The sequence below is a fragment of the Pempheris klunzingeri genome, chromosome 10 (assembly GCF_042242105.1).
Source record: "Pempheris klunzingeri isolate RE-2024b chromosome 10, fPemKlu1.hap1, whole genome shotgun sequence".
In the NCBI taxonomy this organism is placed as follows: domain Eukaryota; kingdom Metazoa; phylum Chordata; class Actinopteri; order Acropomatiformes; family Pempheridae; genus Pempheris; species Pempheris klunzingeri.
The window spans coordinates 11,150,497-11,172,898 of NC_092021.1; the positions used below are offsets into that span (position 1 = coordinate 11,150,497).

General features: G+C 38.2%; 1 protein-coding gene across 1 annotated transcript in view; it reads left to right on the forward strand.

Moving 5' to 3' along the window:
* Positions 1-22,402, forward strand: part of lrp1bb (low density lipoprotein receptor-related protein 1Bb) — a 226,081-nt gene that overhangs the window by 72,838 nt on the left and 130,841 nt on the right. The window contains exons 3-5 of the mRNA XM_070837556.1: positions 5,574-5,711; positions 19,745-19,864; positions 20,517-20,645. Coding sequence (XP_070693657.1) covers positions 5,574-5,711; positions 19,745-19,864; positions 20,517-20,645 — 387 coding nt within the window. The remainder of the gene's footprint in view (positions 1-5,573; positions 5,712-19,744; positions 19,865-20,516; positions 20,646-22,402) is intronic.

The following is a 22,402-nucleotide window of genomic DNA, read 5'->3' on the forward strand; positions in this document are numbered from 1 at the left end:
TGTAAACCCTACAGTTACACTTTGTTGCATGCAGTCACAAGGGCTAAACTAGATTGTCAGTAAATACCTCCAAACTGTGGGCTGTCTGCTTAACCATTGTTGTTACAGGAAAGTTAACCAAGGGATTCAAGTCAGTTTGGCCTCAGCATGCCAGCATGTGTTTTGTTAGCTGACGAGTTCATACTGTGCTTTTTGGCTTTTGGCTACTTCTCAGCAGCTCCATGTGATTAGTAAGGACTCACATGATTGCTCATTGACCTGTTGATGCTGGGTAGGGAGGAACTAAGACGTACAGATAATCATTCATCATTGGCATCCACATCGTACCATATCGTAAGTAAGTAATAAGTTTGTTTCTTCCACTGTCTTTATGTCCAGGGTCAAACCAGTACAGCAAAATAAGCTCTTTTTGTTTCAGTGCATCATTTCAAATGCCAAGGATGTAAAGGTCACACAGGAAAATTGTTCTTTTAAAGAGCCCTTTGTCTTACGACTAGTGTGCCCTCTACTGTTAAAGAAGAACATTGCTGTAATTTGCAATCGCTGAAATGTGTCATAAGTTATTAAAATCCAATCTTGTTTACCCTATTGCACTTTATCTATGTGCATTTTAGCATTTCACTTTGTTGCCATGGAGCTGGTGGAAGTCTCAGCCACTTTGGATGAGGCACGTTGTTCATGACAAGCAGCAAGATAAATCCACACGTCCAGAATTTGTCCAAATTTAGGTTGCTTTTTAGATATGAATGGAGGGTATAAACAGCCCATGTTTTGTACTCAGTCAAGCTGAGATATGAGGAAAATGGTTCACTAGCAGTGCTGTTACATGACAGTCACATTTATTTCATCCCCCCTGCCTCTGTTATCCAAGTTAAGTCACAGCATCACAGAGACATCTTATAATCCAAACATGATCAAGCTTTAAGCATGATAACAATAATGACTTCACCACAGACAATCAACATGCAAAGGTGAAAAGTTCTCGATGCTTCTCACAAATAAACACAGAAAGAAGCAAACAAGAATAACTGAAATATTCATGCCTTTTACACTTCATAGTTATTCTTCCACACCAGTGGCACAGTTCAGGAGCCCAGAGGTTAATTTTAACAACATTGCACCTCTTCTGCCAGTTAATAATGTTCATCTTATTAAAGAAAAGTGTATGAATGACACTGGTTTTAATATGCTGTTCAACTTTTAGATTATGCATATGTAACTCTGATTGTGTAACTTTTATTCCTCTGCACTGCTGTGAAAGGGAAAAATATATATTCTTTACTGCCTACTCAAGTGAATTTATTATAGCATATAAGGCAGTATGTCAAAAGGTTAGCCATAACTGGCATACTGTACAGGTAAAGTAGCTGCCCCAGAGCACAGTGCTCAGGGCTTAGGTTGAGATTCGCCAAACTGATTTCGCACTGTCATCATGCTTATGCTGGGGTTATGTTATGCCTAGATTAGGGTGTCAAATGGAGTGCAAACAGTAACTAATGTCACTGTAATTATTGGATTCACCACAAAAGAGCCTGTTACTGTTATAAAGCCATTATTGGAAGCGTTGGTGTTGCATCGGGATGTTACTTTGATCATCAACTTTAACCATAAATTAAGAAAATTAAATCTTTCTAATATTTCTTAGGGATATGATAAATCCCTCTACTGTACACAGAAGTTCAATGAGCTTCCCCTGCTGATAGGTTGTGTTATTTTCTTTTAGGAATTCATTATTCCACACAAACTGGCAGTGCCTCAGATTAACATGATTATCATAATGATCATAGCGGCTGAAATTTCCCCTCTAGAAGCCTCTTATTTTACATTTAATAGAGGTATTAGTTTGGCCCAGCTCATTCCTCCTCATTCACTACTCAAAGCAAAAAGCAGCGTGATTTTTAATTAACATGTTCTTAAATCTAAAGTATTGCTAGCGGCCTCTACAGCCTGCAGTGTTCATTAAACCCACAATGTAAAAGGGTTGAGCATAATGAACAAAAGTTTGCTTCTCTACCTAGCATTACCAGGTAGAGCACTCACACCTGTAGGGCCCAAAGTTGTAGAGTTTTTCCTAATGGTAATGGCAAGACAACTGTCCATCAACAATGGAAAAAGATTCAACCTGGTTAGCATCATCCATATGTTACCTTTGTCATTGTGTTGGCATGCCAATGCTGGCATTTAACATTATGCATCTTGGATCAGACTAAACCGTGGCTGAGGTGTGATCAGCGTTCCTCCTTAAAGCTGACCTGCTGCACAGCAGTCACTTCTTAGAATTGTTACAAACTACCTTTTGAAGCTCATATTTACTTCAGCTATAACACAAATATGGCTTTGCTCGCAGCCATGCCAGTAATATATGTGCAGTATTTAGACTAGATTAGAATGTTTTATTTAATTTATAGTTGTGTTAATGTAAAATAAGACATTAATAAATATTGATGCTGAACGTAAATGTTTTCCGCTTCACCTGAATAAGCATATCATACCATCGTGTTTTTTTTCACCTTACCAGGGGAATATTTGCCTTCTACTCATGGTGTTATGATTAAACTGGTATTTAAGTGTGCTTGCCCATTTCATCTCTGGACATTATTCATTTATCAAACCATTAGTGGGACTGTGCAGTTTTCATCTAAAATAATTGGAGATTTATGCATCAGGAATTGCCCAATACAACAGGGACCGACCACAGCTATCTGTTTTAATAGTTTTTTTTCTTTCTATCTATCTCTCTATCTCTCTCTCTCTCCTTACATTTCAACTCAGTATAAGCCTCCATGAGCAAACCTGCTTTTGTTTTACAAAATCCCATAACTTTGTCTTCATTTCTGCCTCCTCTAAATTTTTCTAAATGGTTAAAACGAAAAAATTACCCATGTCTATCGGACTCTTTCACGAAAGACCGCAGGAAAGGCGTTGGACTGAATAATAAAATTAATGATGGCCGAACTATATTTAGCTTCTTGAGTTTCAGGGTCTTGACGCTGTGCATGCTGGCTCACTTTCATATTGCTTACTTGGATGGAACAGAGCCATTGTTAATGGGTTTTTTTTTGTCCCACTGTAACAGGTAAAAGTGTTTACTGTGAAAAATGCCCATTATATAATATTTAGATTAGATTTCAAATCAAAGCCATTATGTGTAGAAATGGAAAATCTCTGACTTTTGGCACAAACCTGTTGGTATTGTAAAAAGATATTGTGGTGAACAGCAGTGCAAGTTCATGTATTTTTCCCTCTCTGATCTGACCAATTACATGCTGAGATAACTAGGAGCAACATGTAAAGTGCACCACTTTTCACTGAGATTGTCCAATTTTTCTACAAATAAAAACCCACGCCATCAAAATAATCTGGCATACGATGTTTATACATAAAAAAGTCTGTTCTTAGTAGCTTTAACTAAATATACATACACATAGGTTAGAATGTTTTTTACAAGGTTGTCATCACATTTGTTCTAGAAAAAAACTAGAAATGCAGTTATGAAATGTCTGACCCTTCAATGCAACACAAAGGGCAGCAGTAATAGTGTATTTATTTGCTATTGAAAATGCTCATTATAGCTCATCATCACTAATAGCATTTAGGGAGTAACTTGTGCATTTTTTGTTTAATTTACTTATTTCTTTTACTGGATGTTTTTCTTGTAAAAGAGACTGCAGGTGCGGTCAAACTGTATCTCTGTACTGTGGATTGCTTAAGAGGATCTTACGTGAAGTGATGAGGCACATACAGTATGCAGTATGTTGGATTTAAGCATCATTCAGCACCTTGGAATGGGAAAGCTTAGGAAATGTGCCAGTATAGCTGTCAGAGGATGTGCTACATAGCATAGTGTACTATCCTGCATATACGGCTTTGAGGGATCATCCAACATAGTACAGTAGATTGGGAATTGACACAGGAATTCTGAGCACCTCAGCCGTTGAGAGACCATCTGTGTACCCCTGCATGGCAGATCAGAGCCACTGAATATTCATACGCCATCCCTCCCCTTATCACATTAGATTAGAACCCATGTGGCGCGAAAGCAAGGGGAGAGGCTGACAACACTGTTACGTTGTCAGAGACCCTTACAGCTGTGTGTTAAATAGTACATTTGCCAAATGGACATGTGCTGTGGTGTGGCACTGGGTTGAATGTTCTGACATGACAGTGTGTCCCTCGAGGGAGTGAAACTTTTATTTTATTGTACTTTGAAAAGTATGACGGTTAAACACATGGATCTACCACTTATTTGAGTTTGATCATTCAAATGTGTGAAATTTAGGAAATGTTAGCATTTAAAAAAGTCAAGTGTGTAAATACAGTATACACACTTAGCCTTTTCAAGACCACTGGCACTATTTTGACAGTGGAATCCTCAGTGTATAGTAAGTAATGATTTAAGCAGTATAGAATATGTATGTTTTAACATATACTGTATGGTATGATGGATTTACAAACACATTTTGGCACATGAATTCTGAGTCCACCCTGAAAGGAGCTGGGAGATAAATGAAAAGAGATGCTTTAAACACATTTCGGAGCCCAGCAGATGAAGCTGCCAGTTGGCTCATGTATGAAATATGAACTCTCAAAGACAAGGTCACTTATATTTGACCTACCTAAATATGGCATAAAAAAATAGTGTGAATCACTTGAAGAGATGGCCACAAAAGATCCCCTGCTTCCCTTTTAAGGCAATAGAAATGCTGGGGAGGAGAAAGAAATGTGAGTCATTATTATGTCAATACTAAAGCGCACCTACTTGTCCACATGCTCTCTCTGTAAATCAACAGGGGATGGCAGCCCTCTTTGTAACAGCCGCATTAATTATGCCGTCTTTTACATTACAAAGTAGAAATGGATGCCTTGAATAAGTGACCGCCCAGTCAAGATGGTCCAAGTGTGCCTAAATGTGAGTTCCTACGGTCGGGAGAACTCCAGGGATTGTTGCAGATCCCTTCACGTTGGTGATAAATCATCCCATTAAGTGGCTGCACCGGCACATTGGTAATTGATATCAGTGTAGTTAAGGTGGAGATGTGACACATTTACAGTGGTGGTGCACTGGTCAGCTGTGTTTTATGTGCTCTTGTGGCTGCCACATGAATGAGGGTCACCTATGTGCCTCATGAATCCTTAAACAGCTGCTCTCCGCTGTTTGCCTGGCTGGCAGAGAGAGTCGGGCAGTTTGTTACAGGACTTCACCAGTGCGGCTGCAAAGCAGTGTGGCGAACATCTGTTGTGTGTAAAGAACAATGCTGTGAAGTATAAATACATTTGCATATGCATAGGTTCTTCCTCCTCCTATAAAAGCGGTCTTGAAGTATCAGCACTTTGAGGAGGCACTCAAAAACATTTTGTTTACCTGCAAAAAAATACAAATGATAATGACAATGAAATATGCTAATTTATTTCACATATGGTCTTCAGTCTCTCACTAAGTGCTACTCCATATGCTGAAAAAATATTGTTAAAGCTCATTTGACTTTGCAGTAAACTGATACAGTACATGAATTATTAATGGTTGTATAAATGTAGACACAGCTTTTTGAAACTTTGCTTTTTCTCCTTTGTAGGTGCCCAAGAGGTGGTGATCAAATGTCCTCTCAATCACATTCAGTGTATCGGGACAAAAAAATGTATTCATTTCAATAAACTCTGCAATGGGGCTAGAGACTGTGAAGATGGCTATGATGAAGGAGTTCACTGTCGAGGTAAGAGTAATTGCACTCCCATATCCTCATTCTTTTTGCCTTGGGTTTAGAATACATAAATTAATAAGTATTCTCATTACTATGTTAATTAATCAGATTATGTTCATTTTATTTGGATTATTAAGACATGTGTTTTACTCTTAAGGTCTGTGTTACATTTGTAAAATATACAGATGTGGAAAATGCTTTACTTTAATCCCCTGTAAAAGTGCTTTTGCTTAAGTGTACTTTGTGTTGATTATAGTTTAAAGATCATTTTCACGTTCACTTAGATGTACAGATTAATCTATTCTTTGTAACACTTAGATTCAACTCTTGCTTGCATGGTGGCTGATAATATAAGTACTAATTCATGGCTTGATCTGGCACTTTCTAACTTTTGTGGTTAAACTGGTTGCCAAGGTGACTTCTCATCATCCTTCCTGTCAGAGCAGACAGGAGACACAGTGGGACAGTAGCACCAGGTGTTGTGTTGTACACAAGTTTTTGTTGTTGCTCGCAACTAAACCAAGCTGCTATGGACACCTGGCTTCTGTGATGAAGCAGCGTCTGCCTCATAATTGCTGCAGTCTTGGCACAACAGTGGCCCCTGTCTAGCAGAAATCACAACCTTTGCTGACCTGTAAGACAGTTAAAGTCACGCTGGGCTTTATCTCTGTGTGAGTGCTAGGTGGAAGGATATGGTAGCCTCTGATTCACAGCTGTGAAGAGTCCTAAACCCTATTTGTTGGCACGGAGCAGAAAAGTCTTGCTCCAGTGTTTCAGTCCCTACATTATTGCTTGCACTGATTAATTTACTTGGTAGATTGCCTGGGACAAGAAAATGGAATTAAATCAGTATTGATTGAAGTGGGAAGACATCGTTACAATATGCAACATGTCTGTTTTGTTTTTGAAAATAGCCATTTAATTGTAAATGTGCATTTAGATGTGCCTAGGGTAAATGATGTTTTTATACAACCTTGTTAAGGATGCATGAAGACCTGAGGTTCAGAGAAACTGTAATGTGACTGCATACACTTGATACCTTGCTCTGCACTTCACTTCCCGATCTGCCTGCACTACAAAATAGTCATCAGGGTTAATACTTTAAAGTCTGTACATCCAACTAAACAGTAAAGCAGAATAAGAGGTCTTCAAACCTGGTAAAAATACAGTGTTCATGTCATGTCAGGTTTAATGAAAATGCAAAACGCGACCAGTCTGCCCTGGTAGAACACGCAGGCACTTTTTGCAGACTCAGATATCTCCCATCTTAGTTTGAGCCATTAGGCCTAGTCTCCCAGAGAAAGTGAAAGAAATTTGGGAAGATAGATTATGGAATGGAATTCTGCTCTTTTCAATAATTTCCTTTTTGGAGCACAAAAATGACTTTCTGGAACCTCCTCCAAGAGTAAAGTCAGTCAGTCAGTCAGTCAAAGTCAGTGCACCTTGCAAGTTGTGAAAGACACAGACAGAGCAAAGAAAAAAAAAAGGGAATAATTTACCTTCTTTTTCTTTACAAGTCAACCTTATGAATATATCTGAAAGGCCTAATAATACAATTCAGAAATAGAATTCATTTGGTGTTTCTGGTGACAAATAAGCGACTGAATAGCCTTTTCAGACTAAAGGTTTTTGTGCTTTTCTAAGTTCTGTAAAGCCAAAGATCCTCTGAATGCTACAACGGTTACTCGTTGGTATGATACATGTGTGAATTCTAACTTTAAAATTTAAGACATAAGACTACGGTTTGAAGACCTCTATACTCCTCTTATAAATGTTATTTTCCTCTCTAACTTAAAATACCAAGAATTAAATGAAGGATAGAAGCACACTTGAGTCACATGTAAATCCATAAGCATGTGCGCTGTGTAGGCATCAGCCCACAACCACCAAACAAAGATCTCCTGCACATTTACAGTAAGGGCAACTTTCTATATCATTGAAGTAGTCACTATGTACAATAATCTTATTTAAAACTATGTAGAAAACGTTACATTTATATCAGATTTAAGTGTTGTTTCATGACCTTGCAAATGGCTATAGGCTGATTTATCAACAGTATGTTTTACTCTTAAGGCCTCATCTTGATTGTCTGGCCTTTACATTACTGCCATTGGTTCCACTGTGGGTTCCACTGCCTTAAACCTGTGATCTGCACACAAAATGTGTGATTTGGATGCTAATAACCCACCTTTTGCAACGCTGCAGTCAGCTTATTCCATGCCCAAAGCTGTAGAAAGATTTACTTTCTGGTTTATTACTTTTTCAAGTAAGAAACAAGTCTAGTAGCAAATATGGACATGTTCTTTCTACACATTTTTTGATTTCGTGTTAAATATAACATATTATGGTCTCTGAGTTTGTGTGGCACGAACCCTCTGCTTAAGTTCACTCAGGGACACATAATGTACAGTGTGCTTAGTCCCACTTGGACAGACCAACTCATTGGGAAGTGAGAGAAATTGAGGTCACCAAAGAGAAGTTTTAGGCAACCAGCTGGGTCTCTTAAAAAACTTTTTTCCCTCCCTTTCCTGCCCACCTCCTATGAATATACATGCTGAACATCCCGAGAGGCCTTGATATGAAGGTGCCCAGATGGAAAACCACCAAATTCTTTTCGTTCACCTTCAGGAAACTTGCTCATTCTTAATCGCATGTTCATGGCTGTGCCATGGGATCTCCGAAGTCTCTACTGCTTGCATTGGGGAGGACTTAAGTCAACACAATTCAGCTTCAGACGTCATATGTTATCTTTAGGGCAGTCCCACACAGTGAACAATCAAAACAAATCCAAATGAAATGAAATAATATAATAATTAAAGGTTCTACATATTGGCTTTAATTCCTTGTATACTGACACCAATGTATCATAATTGGCACTTTTCTGTCCATACTGTGTCATTGCTAAGAGTAAGTACAGCCTTTTGTGTGTGAGTGCCCAGAAAGATCATCAGCTCTAAGTTTTATGAATCAGATGGAGGTGATAAAACACATCATCGTTGCATGACTCAGTTTTCATGTCAGTGTGAATATTGGCACAATATTCACACTACAATATTCACATTTGATCAGGATTAATGATATATATATATAGATATCTCTCTCTCTCTCTCTCTCTCTCTCTATATATATATATATATATATATATATATATATATATATATATATATTCATTCATATATATATATATATATATATATATATATATATATATATATATATATATCATTAATCCTGATCAAATCTCCAACTCCATTTGCAGAAATGCAGCCCCAAACCTGCAAAGAACCTCCACCATGCTGCACTGTTGCCTGCAGACACTCATCATTGTATCGCTCTCCAGCCCTGCGGTGAACAAACTGCCTTCTCTTAGAGCCAAATATTTACAATTTTGACTCATCAGTCCAGAGCACCTGCTGCCATTTTTCTGCACCCCAGTTCCTTTGTTTTCGTGCATAGTTGAGTTGCTTGGCCAACGTTTCCCTGCCGAAGATTTGACTTTTTGGCTGCAATTCTTCCATGAAGACTTCTGGCCAGACTTCTCCATACAGTAGATGGGTGTATCTGGTCCCACTGGTTTCTGCTAGTTCTGAGCTGATGTCATTGCTGGACAGGGAATTAAGCAGAATGTGTCTTTTATCTGCTGCACTAAGTTTCCTTGGCCGACCACTGTGTCTACGGTTCTCAACATTGCACGTTTCTTTGTGCTTCTTCAAAAGAGCTTGAACAGCACATCTTGAAACGCCAGTCTGCTTTGGAATCTTTGCCTGGGAGACATTGCTGATGCAGTATAACTACCTTGTGTCTTGTTGCTGTGCTCAGTCTTGCCATGATGACCTGTGACATGAAGCGGTCTTCCACAACCTCACCTTGATAGTAGAGTTTGGTTGTTCCTCACCCAGTTTTAAGCCTCCTACACAGCTGTTTCTATTTTTTCTGTTTTAGCTGCCTTAGTTTTCATTGGAAAGACAAAACCTTAATCAACAGGCATTTTGGATATTGATTTTGTATTGCAGTTAATACTGTGTGCAGTTACTAACATGCAGTTATCTTACTACTTTTGAGTGAATATTTAATTAAAATAACAAAATTGGGTGAGCAGTAATATAAATGTAACTGCTAATATGAAAACAACAGAAAGTTCACAATGTCCTTTACTTATACTGATGTCATCAGTATAAGTCAGTCATCATAATTAACCTTATTTAATAATAGCTCATGATTACTTGACATTTACTGCAAAACCATAATTTGTTGATGAAGTTTGGAGCAGAAAAAATCCTTCCCACACAGAAAACAGGTCAATTTGAATATCAAAAACAGCACACAAGAGATAATTTATGTGTTGTTAACCTTCCAGCATGAAAAGAGTGAGGCCTTTTAGGTTAGTTCAGACGAATCACAGTGTGACTGTGACTTGACTCACATACTGTATACACATATCCAGAGCCCTACTTGATTACACCGTTCTGTTTAAGCTGTCAGGCATGTGTTCATTCAGTGCTCACTACACAGCCATAGCTGCCACAGTTATGGATGGTGCTCACTATTCAGTTTCATCCCCCTGTAGGCTTCGATTCTTAGGTTTTCCCCCAGTGGGGAAGTTTGTTTTTCCCCGATCTCCCGCCTCTCTTTTTGTAACAAGCTAAGTACTAAGTGTTTCCTCTCTGGAAAAAATGGATCAGTGTTCTGCATAAACTGTTCAATATCTATTCTGTACATTAGCTTCACATTAGTTGCCTGAGTGAACTGCATTTCTCTTCATGTGCTTAAAAAGTGTGGATTTGAATCTTATCAGTCCCACTTTTTAAGCCAAGCTTACAACTGAACCAATTGCTGCATCAATCAACTCACCACTGGACTGGGCTCTGAGCTAAATCAACTGCAGTGCTTGGTTGTAACTCTTCCCTGTGTATTGTCAGGTGATCCAAGTAATGTACACATAGCAGGTTTGTTTTTTTTGCACACCTGAAGTGGTGCAAGAGTTTGTAAAGCGTTCACTACTACTATTGGAAGTAGGAGCATATATTATATACTGGTTTGACACTTGTAAATCACTTGTAAAATTATATTCCAGATACTGACCCTTTACCTCTCTGGAGTCAAAAAGTTTAGTGACCTAGTTTGACTGGAGTAAAACTTGAGTAAAAATTGTGATTTGGAAAGAGCCTACCTTCCAAATAACAAGATCTGTAATTTTAATTATAACTTACATAATTAACCATCCATAATGACTACAGCTGCAGAGCTGTCCATACAATCATCAGGTGTTGTCCAATATCAAAATATTGTCAGACAGGATTTGCCAGCTATTGCAGCCAACAATGCAGGTGTTGCAATTCCACTTTTAAATTACATAATTATAATATTACATAATTACATATTATGTAATGCCAATTACTACTATCATATTTAAATGAATATGTGCTAAATTGGTTTAAAGATGTAGAAGAGAGAGAATTCCAGGAGTACCTCAACAACAAGAAACTTCATTATTTTATCAGATTATGCTTAAGATAAATTGGTGATGATGTCTTTTGTTTAGGGACCACCGATAAAGGCCTGTAAATTTGTAGAACAGAATTGTAATTTAAATTTTAATTGCAATGTTGGGCAGAAAAATTCATCCCCAAAGCTTCAGTCACACCAAAAACCTGGGAGATTTCTCTGATCAGTTCGATTACTTTGTAACGAGGTATCATATGTGACACCTTAAGAATCAATGTACAGTATACAGTGTAATCCATCCTGCAACAATTCACATCTGGTTTTCATTTTCAAATAGCCCTGTTTTTCCTGAAAAAGAAACTGTGCTGCATATCCCTATTTGGCAAAAAAAGGACTTGGTATAAAAACACACCTTTTTTCTTGAAACTGACAGGGTTAAACACACATTCAGCTGTTCATTTGCAGTAACCAACACAGGTGGGAGTGCATCTCAAGTTAGATACAAGTTAGTGGTCTTCCCCAAAGCCCTAATCTTTCTTTTTATGTTTGGGTGTATTCTGACACTCAAAGTGTTAAAAGTGAAGACTTTATATTTGTTTACTCGTACATATTGAGAATAAGATATTATATACAGGATCTATATTGGCCCTGATCTGCAAAGGTTTATGACACAGAAAGGAAAGACGAAGGTACAATGGTTGTGACAAATTCCTTTCTAGAGTATAGTTGGCTGTGATTAAATGTATGATTGGACTTTCAGTGTCTCACTCACTGCCACAGAAAATCACCAGCAAAAATAATCCTCTGAATGGTGCTGAATGCTACAAAGATGAGGTGCGGCTGCCTCTCCCAGCACTCTGCTTTGACAGGCTTGCTAATGTATTTGATTCCAAAATATATGGATCTATTTCTGCCACGTAAGGGTAATCTGGACTTTTATGCAGCAATGATTTCCATCTCATAGCACAACTTGTCAAAGGCAATGTGTTTGCCCTCTGCGGAGAACGCACTGATTTAAGCTGTTTGGGGATTTGAATTATAGTTGCCTTCTCACTGATTTGGCTGAAAAGAAACAGAAAAAAATCTCATTACCAACATGGAAGTGAGACAGCACTGTCCCCCGGTTCATCTTCTTTGGCAAACACATACCTTAATGGCTTTTTCTAGTAGTCTGACTTTTACATTCTTATACTAATAATAATGCAGAAGACATTAGTACACATTGATCTTTATTTTCTTATGTTAAAGCCTCTGAAAAATAAACAATGTCAACGATGCACCTTCCCCACCCAGTCTCCTAACAACATTCAATTATCTCACTTGATTAACTTTTCATTATGACAACTCAAACAAACACTTTTCTCCAGGGTGAAGGAGCCTGTGATAAGTGATGTTCTTGTTTCGAAATGCCTAGCCATGAATACAGCTCAATGATTTTTTTTCAGTGTTTCTCAGTAGGTTGAAAATGTGCTGCCAACCAGCCTTGTAGACTGTAACATATTAGCATATTTATTAAATTTCTGCCCCTCTAATGGATGGAACATTTACAGTAAGTAGTCAAAGTGATCGCTCTCCTCTCTCCGGTGGTACTCAGCAATGTGCTATGCTTCTTAGTGTGTTACTCTACCTCACTGTAGTCACTTTACCAGAGAAGATGAGGTTGGAATTTTCAAGTGTTTTATTTGCTTCTTCTACTTTTGATAGAGGCATTTTATGCATTTAATTATTTGAAGGTCATTTCCAGGGATTGCATATATTAAACTAACTTGATTTCAAATTCTATCAGATTTTACTTTGCTTTGTGAGAAGTTCTAGGTGTTGTTATTTTGGTAACATTGGTTAGGCCTTACTACACATTATGGTAAATAACAGCAGACACACGCAATCAATATTTCATCCATCTCACTTTGTTGTTCCACAGTCTGGCAAGATATTGTCACTCATATCATTACTCTCCCTAATATGAGGAAACAATCTGGTGTCATCAAATCCTATTACAGCGGATTTTCTTCCTCAGGAGTGGTTGGAATTAAAATTTCATTGTTTTGCTGGAAGATTTCGACACCCACACCCATGATGTTTCTTCTAATATTTAAGGGCATGTCAGAAGCCTGGCAGTGCACCAGTTCTGAAATCCCTCAGCGAATTGTGCTGTGAGGGATTAACAACATTTACTGTCACATTTGAGCCCTGGTTTGAGCTACAGGATTTCATTTTTTGAAAACTACATGTATATGCACATGTATCTTGCAATTTCTTGGGAAAATTATACCTTCTAGACCATCCGGACAACTCCATGTCACATCAAAGCCGACACACTTGAGCTTCTCAGATAACTTTCTAAAGCCTTGTCAATAAATTGTGTCACTGCAATCATCGCACATCTTATACAAATAGTATTTCCCTGCACACACTTCAGGAAACTCTTTGAACCTTAGAGAATTCATGACCCAATTTCATCACTGTGGAATCAGTCTTGTCACTCTTGGCACCAAGAAGATACAGACCACAGCCACAGACCTACAGGACTGGTTAAACTGGGAAATCACTCATTGAAGGTCCCTGAGTTAGCTAAGGGTGTACCAGAGTTTTGGTGAAAGACAGGCTAGTCACAGTCATGGGCCGTCCCTAAAGGGAAGCCATAATTAGGCCAGATGGGGCAAACTGACTGTTAGCCTTGGGTTAGTCTCTCCTCGCCTATGGTGAGGCTTCTTGTTTGTATTGCCACACTCAGCTCTAGTCTTCAACCAGATTCATGTGTGACGTTTTGTTCGAGAGTGCAACCGTAATTTTTGAATGGCATGAATCGAACTCTAGAATTCTCCTCTCTTTTATGTAACATAATATAAACCAGGATGATGCTGCAAATATTTTTCCATTGGTAAATCCAGTTTTGGATGCATTTCTGGACACTGTCGAAGATTCAGGTCTCTGGGTGGATGTCCACCATGGCAGCTTTTGACTTACATTGCAGGAGACATACTGTCAACTTTATAGCTCTGTTAAGTCAATGAACATTGATCTAAGACATTTTCCCCCCTTTTTCAGCAAGGCGTCACAGATTCAATTTATGGTATTCAACATTAAGAGGAAGAGTTAGTATTCCACTATTTCGCTAACTAGCTTCCTCTCAGAAAGTGAAGTCAGGCTTCCTAACATTTACTCTTATTCTTAATTAGAACTAGTACTTTTAGGTCATTTTATGTGAACATTTGACGAGTCATCAGCAACTCCCACAGCTCACTGTGTTTGTTTGAGTTTGCTGTGTCTCTTTCATGGATCCAGATATGATAGAGGCAAAGGACCGGATTGTTAAAACTCACAGCAGTCAGGTAACCTCAGCACTTCATACGTTACCCTTTGATTCGAACGACACAGAGCAATATATGGAGTCACACAGTACAGTCAGCGATGGCCGAGCTCTGGTTTAGTGCCCGTGTGGGGATTGGAACTCAAGTGAACTTTTGCACCAATTAAATTCAGTCAGTCAGATCCAAACATTCACACAACATGGGCAACAACAATATATACAGCACTGCCACTGCAGAAAAAAAATTACAATGAATCACAATTTTGACCAAATAAGTTAAAAGTTGAATATAATGATTATATACACTAAGATTTCTATCATGTTATAACAGCAAAGGCTGATCAGTACCTACTGATGGCCTGACTCTCATTACATTATTGTATATGGTAAATTCACTACTCTAGAAACTGGACCTCATGGCTTGTGTTAAGTTAAGCACACATTGCAATTAACAGGTTGCTGATAGAATTTAAGCAAATTATAACTTTTTCAAAATCCCTAAACAAAGAAACACAACCTCCCCTGAGCTTCACATATCTCAATCAATCATTTCAACACGCATTATTTAAAAATAGATTTAATTTTTTGCAACGGCTAGAATCATTCTGTTGATACAACTGATTAGAGCAAATTAGAACGCTGTAGACTGCAAATTAGACCAGGCTTGCTGTTGTGAATGCATATGCCTTTGTGTTTCAGACTGCATATCATATTATCCGCATAATTCAGTAATATCAGCGTTTTTCAAATCTGTTTCTACATTGTGAAATATTACGGAATGACGAGCTTCATATTTCTACATGGGTTTTGAACCTCAGTAGTCCCTAATTTTAAGGTGCAATCACGTTAGTTTTTGGACAAGGTAATGGAACAGATTAAGTATGCTGTTTCTCTTTGTGGTTACAATTCATAATTTGAGTGTGCACTTTATTTGACAGTTAATCTTTAACAGCTGTATTTCCTATTTGCAGGAGATGGCATATAAGAGGTATGTTTTCATTAATGCCAGTGTTTAATAATATCAAGCTAGAAAGCGTACAAATCACAGAAAAAACAAAAGCTTTTGCTAAGTACCTGAAGCATATTTCCTCCACACACAGTACATTTGCAGACCGTTGTATCATGGCATTTACATATACTTCAGTATTGACTCATGTTCTCAGATGTAGTGCTGCATAGCTCTAGATATGTGGAAAGCATCAAGCAGTGGCAGATATACAATCCCTGCAGCACTTTGTGTTTGCCAAAAGGGAAAGCTGATCATCTGGCGTCTTTGAGCAGATATGAGGATTAGCTTTGAATATCTTCAGCCCATCATGTAGTGATTTTGCATACTGTTTCACAACAGGGAAGCGTGCTAGTTACCGCACCAGGCAGTGAATAATAATGCCCATGTCACATGGGGTCCAGACACCAGCTTGAGAATGAGTAAACAGAGATGACTGGAAGAAGTGTCACTTTTTGACCCACCTGTCAAAGGCTCACAATTTTTGTTTTTAAAGTACCTACTATCTCAAACAATTTTTTTCAATATGCATATTATTAAGTGTGATTCTTAATTTTTGTTTTCATTTACGTAAATATGTGAAAAGATTTTTAGAATGTCATGTAGAGTAATGATGTAACCATACATGGGTACATTATTAGGAACTGAAGTGAAGCAGTAATAACTATTAAACAATAAGCAGCAAATCACTATTACACATCCTCCAGTCTACTTTTGCCCACCTCGCGGAGAGGCTACAGTTTCAGAGTGCAGCTTTCTTTTACACAACTACTTGGCCATCATAAGAGGCAGCCAATCAGGAACCTGTTTCATACAAACCCATGGTTTGTGTTTGATCTGCTGATGGTAATGCTCTGGAAGACAGCAGTCAGTGACACTGTATCCAAGCAACTTTTTCTTTCTGTGTGGCTTAAAGTATGTGGGAATGATTACTTTCAACCTGCACCTTCGCATCAGTCTTTGCAGTTCATGATGACTGATAGTATTCAGGGTTTTGTCATTTCATTATAGAGCTTTATGTGCCTCGACTTTTAGGGGAGTGCTGCTCTCTAGTCCACCCTGATATGTCTGGCAGTCCTACTCCATCTAACCCTCAAAACAAACAAACTAGAACCTAAATTAGTTTGATATGAATGTTTTATTTTCTTAGCAAGTGACTCATATTCAAATGTGTCAAGGTTAGCTGCAGCTACAGAGTAGCTGAAACGTAAATAAATGTATGAACTAGAGAATCATTTAATACAGAGAACAGAAAATAGGGCCATATGGTCAAGGTTGAAAAAGAATATTATTTAGACACTGTTTGGTTCTTTAGAAAGAGCATCAGGTTGAAATGCAGTGTGTATTCTGTAATCCTTTTTTTTGTCAAAATTGCTTTTTCACTGATGTTTCAAGTTAACTCTTATGGTAATTATCTGAGAGCGGAGTAAAGCGCGATAGATGCACTGGTTTTATGTTATGTCATAATCAGCACCACATTATGTCAGTGCTGCCACATTAAGAACTGTTTTGACAGTGACAGCCATCAGACTGTTGCATTCCTTTACAGAGGGTAAAACTTTAATGCTCTTTTGGTAAACTGAGCTTAAAATGCTTTTTGAAATTTTGCATACAGCCATGGAGTGACACTTGTGTGTTGTTTGTGTGAATGTATCTATGTACAGTGTGTGTATCTCTGCATGAATGCTTTTGTGCATGCAGCTTTACTATACACTTCTGGTAAATTTCATTTTGTGATATAGATCTAGATATCTGAAACCCTTTTTTTTCCCTACTCTTTCACAGCTCTTAAAATTAAAACAACTCTCCTTAAAGTACAGAGTGATGGAATGAGTTCCTGATATATGATTTTTTTTTTTGCCTGTGAACCACATCAATAAAATAAAGTTTTATCAGAGACACCAACTAAGGTGTCTCACCCACATAAATGGCCATTTTGTTTTTATATTCAAATAACTACATAATCTGTTAGCATTCAGATTCAGGTGAAACCTCTTAGCCAATGCCCGTTAGTTGAGTTATATGTCCACGTGTTGTATGAGTGCAGTAAGCTCCCCAACAAGAACACTTCTTGCAAGCTTTAGTATAGACAAGCTTTGTTGGAAATCCATTTTCAGTGCAGTTTATGGCTGGGGTTGTTTCTGCAGTTCAACAATTTGGCCACATCTTACATCACTGTGTGCTTTTTTTTTACACACTGAGCAAGAATAGCATACATGTTTACAGGTTTGAAATCATTCTCTTCATCATTGTCTTTTGATGATTGGAGAAACGGAGGACACATTTTGTCTGATATTAATAATAATCAATAAAGACAAAATTAAATGTATTAACTGTAATACATAAACATGTAATGTATATCATAATAAAGACAGCAGCTGTTTGAGCAAACACAATGTGCATTCATTTTTGTTTTTGTCTACTATCTGTGTTTAAAGTACAGAATTGTCACAAAATGATTAATGACAACAACATAATCTTGAAACACAGAAAAGCAACCCCATGCCTTTTCTTCAAATTGTTGAAATACATTTTCTTTAAAGCTTTTTTGAGATCTACCCCGTTATTTCAGCAGAATAATTTCACTACTATGAGCCAGTGATGAGCATTAATACATATCCATGCGGGGTCTCTGTGGTCATTGACGACCAAAGGCTACTGGGCATTTACCATTTTAATACTTCTGTGTTTGCTTGCTCTATATCACCTCAAAAATAGTTTGCCTCAAAATGAAAATTCAGTCATTTTCCACTCCGTCCAACTCCCTGTCACTCAAAACTCCTCTGAGGGCTATTTGAAAAGCAAACACATAGAGTTCACCCCTGTAGTTCCATCTCAGCCGTCTCTGAAGCTGTAAACAGGGCTATTTTTTTACAACCTGCATATTTTGATATCAATAACAGCATTTTGTACACACTTATGTGGATTTAAGACATACTGTGAGCATTTCATGATGACACCTTGAGTAATTTCATTGTAAAATTACCAAACCACTTTGTGATTTCAATCGTCTGCGACGAGGTGTAGTGTGTGTAAATGTTTTAATGCCTCTGGCTTGTTAGTGAACAGTAACTCACCACATTTCTGTGTTATATTCTTCTTTCCTCTCACTTACAGTACACACTGTTTTATGATTAGTTGACATATTGGTCTCCAACAAGCACTCAATGAGATTTATATATTGCCCTCCAAACAATCCAACTGCACCATTCATCTCAATGTGTCAGCGAGCCAGCAAGAAAGTTAGATACTGTAATGAAAAATGGACTTCTGACAACCCATTAAGTGTTTGATCCACTGACATCACATAATTCCAACTCTAAAAAAATCAAAACCAAAGACTGCGTTTTCATTCAGAAAGTAATGATAACTGGAGCTTTTATAGTCATTCAGTTCCCACAATGCTGTTGAATGTAAATACACCCTGTCAGGAAATAAATTGGTCCAATCGTCAGCACAGGAGAAAAGAAGGACAGTCAATGCAAGGCTTTATCTTTTGGTGATAAGTTGACATTAATTAGTGTTCTGCAGTGGAATATCAGTCTTTGCGCAATTAAAACTTTGTTTTGAAGGTTAGACTTTCAGTTGTACCATTTATTCTGCCAAATGTTCATCATGTCATAATTAGCTGTTCTTTGTACGTTTCTGTATAGAGATTAGTGCAATACAGAGCATCATCATCATCATCATCATCAATCACAATATTCAGAAAATACATTGGAAATGACAGTGCTGTCACTTCCTGAGGGCTGCTACCAGTCAATCAATGTGCCAAATGATGATTTTACAATGCAGGGTTGATAATAAGTTTTAATCATGCTCAGATTGCTGGGTACATTTTTTTATGGAATTTATGAAATGTACAGTTTAATATAATTTATATAATAAATATAATACCAAATAATACCATTTTACTTGATGTGTCAATATCCTGTGACATTTCATAATTTACACATCACACATTTCTTGTGTTTCCATTCTCTCCTGTTGTGGTTACATGTGCACTTCAACTATTCAGAAAATAATTTCTAATATATTCACACAATATTCAGCTCCATGTGGTGATGCACAGAAACTCTTATCTAAGAACAGTTTCAAACTTGTGATGGTCAGCTGGAATTTTTTTTTTTGTTAAATGACAAGGGAGCATTTGTGACTGCAAGGGCTACGACAAGAAGAAAATCCAAAAAGTAATTTCCCAAATCAAAAAGTAATTTCCCATTCCACTTACCCTTTCATACCCTCCAATTCTCACTTTTTCTCTCTTTCTCTTTCCCCCTGCAGAGCTCCTGTCAGCCTGCCACGAGCTCCGGTGCCGCTACGGCTGCGTCATGACGAGAAACGGCACCTTCTGTTTCTGCGCTGACGGCTTTGAGGTCGGCGAGGACGGGACGAGCTGCAGAGGTAGGATTCAGCTGCGCTGGTGGGGGCCTCCTGTCATGGAGCCCCCCCCCCCTTTTTTTTTCTCCCTCCTCTCCACACCAATCTCTCCTTTTGCCCTCGGCCAGACTTCCTTCAGATGAATAAGCAGAAGGTGCTGGGTAAATGAGAACCATCTGTCCGCAGGCAGGGCCTCGTGTACAGTGCATTACACTCCCAACACACATGCACACACACACATACTGTATATACAGAACACAATCTCTCTCTGTCTTTGTCTTTCCCTTTTCATGCTCTTCATATGTGCCACAGGCCTGGTTTCTGTGAGCCAGTGTGGAAGACATAATTTTGCTGTCAACGATGCCTGAAGAGTTGTAGTTTCTTAGTTGGACTCTATACACTCCTTATACCTACAACATGGTATAAAATTGCATAATTATGCTGGAGGAAGGGGTTTAACAAAGTAGCACCGCTTCTTAGATTTGATCCTGTTTGGGGAAGACATGAGAGAGAGCAATTTATAGGGTGCTGCAGCTCCAAAAAAGGCTCATTGGTTGTAAAAGTAATTATGCCTGAGGTGCCAGAGTGAGGCCACATTAAGTATACTTTATGTATTTGGGTCATGTTTGAGCACACCTAATTTGTTACAAATGACTCTCTTCCTTTTTTCCATAAGATCATGATGAATGTGCCATGTATGGTGCATGCAGCCAAACCTGCACGAACACCTATGGGTCATACAGATGCAGCTGCACGGAAGGATACATCCTGCAGCCTGACAGGATATCTTGCAAAGCCAAACAAGGTGAGCGGCACACTTGCATTGGAAAAACAACATAATCTGCATTGCATGGATGTTTCATTTCTAATAATAAACTGGGCGGTTTTGCTCAACCAGAGTGGAATTCTATCTTATCAGAGCCTTGGTGCGCACTAGCTTTGGTGGGGCAAGATTAATGTGGTTTAACAGTGATCACATCTATCATGCACATGGGAATGGGTAGACATGGTCAGGCCAGGATAATGATAAAATTAATGAGCATGAGATTTTAAGTGGGAGCAGTCTGGAGTATTTTGTGCGGAGACAATGCCCAGCGTCACCCTGATTTATGTTAATGCCTGATGCTGGTAACAAATCTGTCCCAATGAGTAAAACAGCCTACTTAGAACTAAAACAACCAAATGAGGTATTGTGTTTTGGTGGTCTGCCATCCATAAGTAAACAAGCGTAACCTTGTGAGGTATATTTTTGTATCATGCATTGAACCATAAAGTGAAACAGATTTTTTTAGGGTGTTATCTCTATGGCATATATGGGTTGAAAATAGCTGGAGGCCGAACAGACCTAGCAGGGGAGAACACCACTGTTGCAGCTTTTAATCAATGTGACTGGTGTCCTACCAGGAATAAACTGAATATGATTACCCATAAACTTAACTGAACCCAATGCTCACATGTATTAATATTAATTTAGCAGAGAGCGATAGTGGTACGGGGATAACGATAGGGTTACCATTAGTTGTAAAAGCTCATGAATATAAATTTCAGATAGAGCTCTCTGAGACCAGAAGATGAGGAGCAGCAGGGAATGAAAAACATACTAACGTGTTTAGTATAAGATTGAAGTTAAAACTCCGCAGCGTGAATGTTCTTATTGGGGATTTAATCTTGATTTAATCTCTTCTCAGACTAAAGTGAAAGATATAATAGTTTTTATTCTATTTGTATTCCTAACATAAAATCTAACTCAACAATCGCCCTCATCGTATTCATTTCTGCTTGATAATGCAGCTCACTGACTCATGATAAATACCAAACTGGGCGACTGTGTGGAAATGTGGGCTAAATGCTTATTGCTTGTAATTACTTTCCAATTTTCCCACATTGTCCCCATTTGTTCCTACCGAAGACTTAAATCCCCAAAAACCAGGTCGACTAAAACAAGTATTTCTGACATTATTTTTCACAGTACAAAGGATGACTTCTTGTCATTTCAGTGGGACTTTATGCATGAAAGCCCCTAAACACACAACACAGCATTACAGTATTTGTCTGGGATTTTTAAATGTACTGTATGGTGTTCTGTAAAAGCTTTTCCATTACTGCTATATCACCTAACATGCTTGATTAAAAGTTAACATTGTGTGGTCAAAACTCCATTTACCCCCTTGTGTGGAGGAAAAATGCCTTGCTGCTAAAAGTTGATTCGGAGGAATAAGGGGAAGCAGTTTTGTGACCAGACATTCTGATTTATTGCCCATATTAGGAGAGTAGCCCTTGACTTGTGTGGAAGTTCAGGAAAATTAAGGGTTTTTTTTAGGGGGTGAACCTGATGTCAGAAAATGTGCACGGTCAATTAAGCTCATAAAGCAGCTTATCTCAGTTTTACGTGCATATCCCGTCCTGCCTTTACTCCCATCAGCAGGAGAGGGCTCAGGAAAAGTCAAGTCCATTGCTTGAGTAAATGTTTGTGTTTCTCAATTTGTTGTGCTAGTTCAAATCAATCAGCTTTGATAACCATTTATCATGTTGTGATCTTTCTTTCTTTCTTTCTTTTTCTGT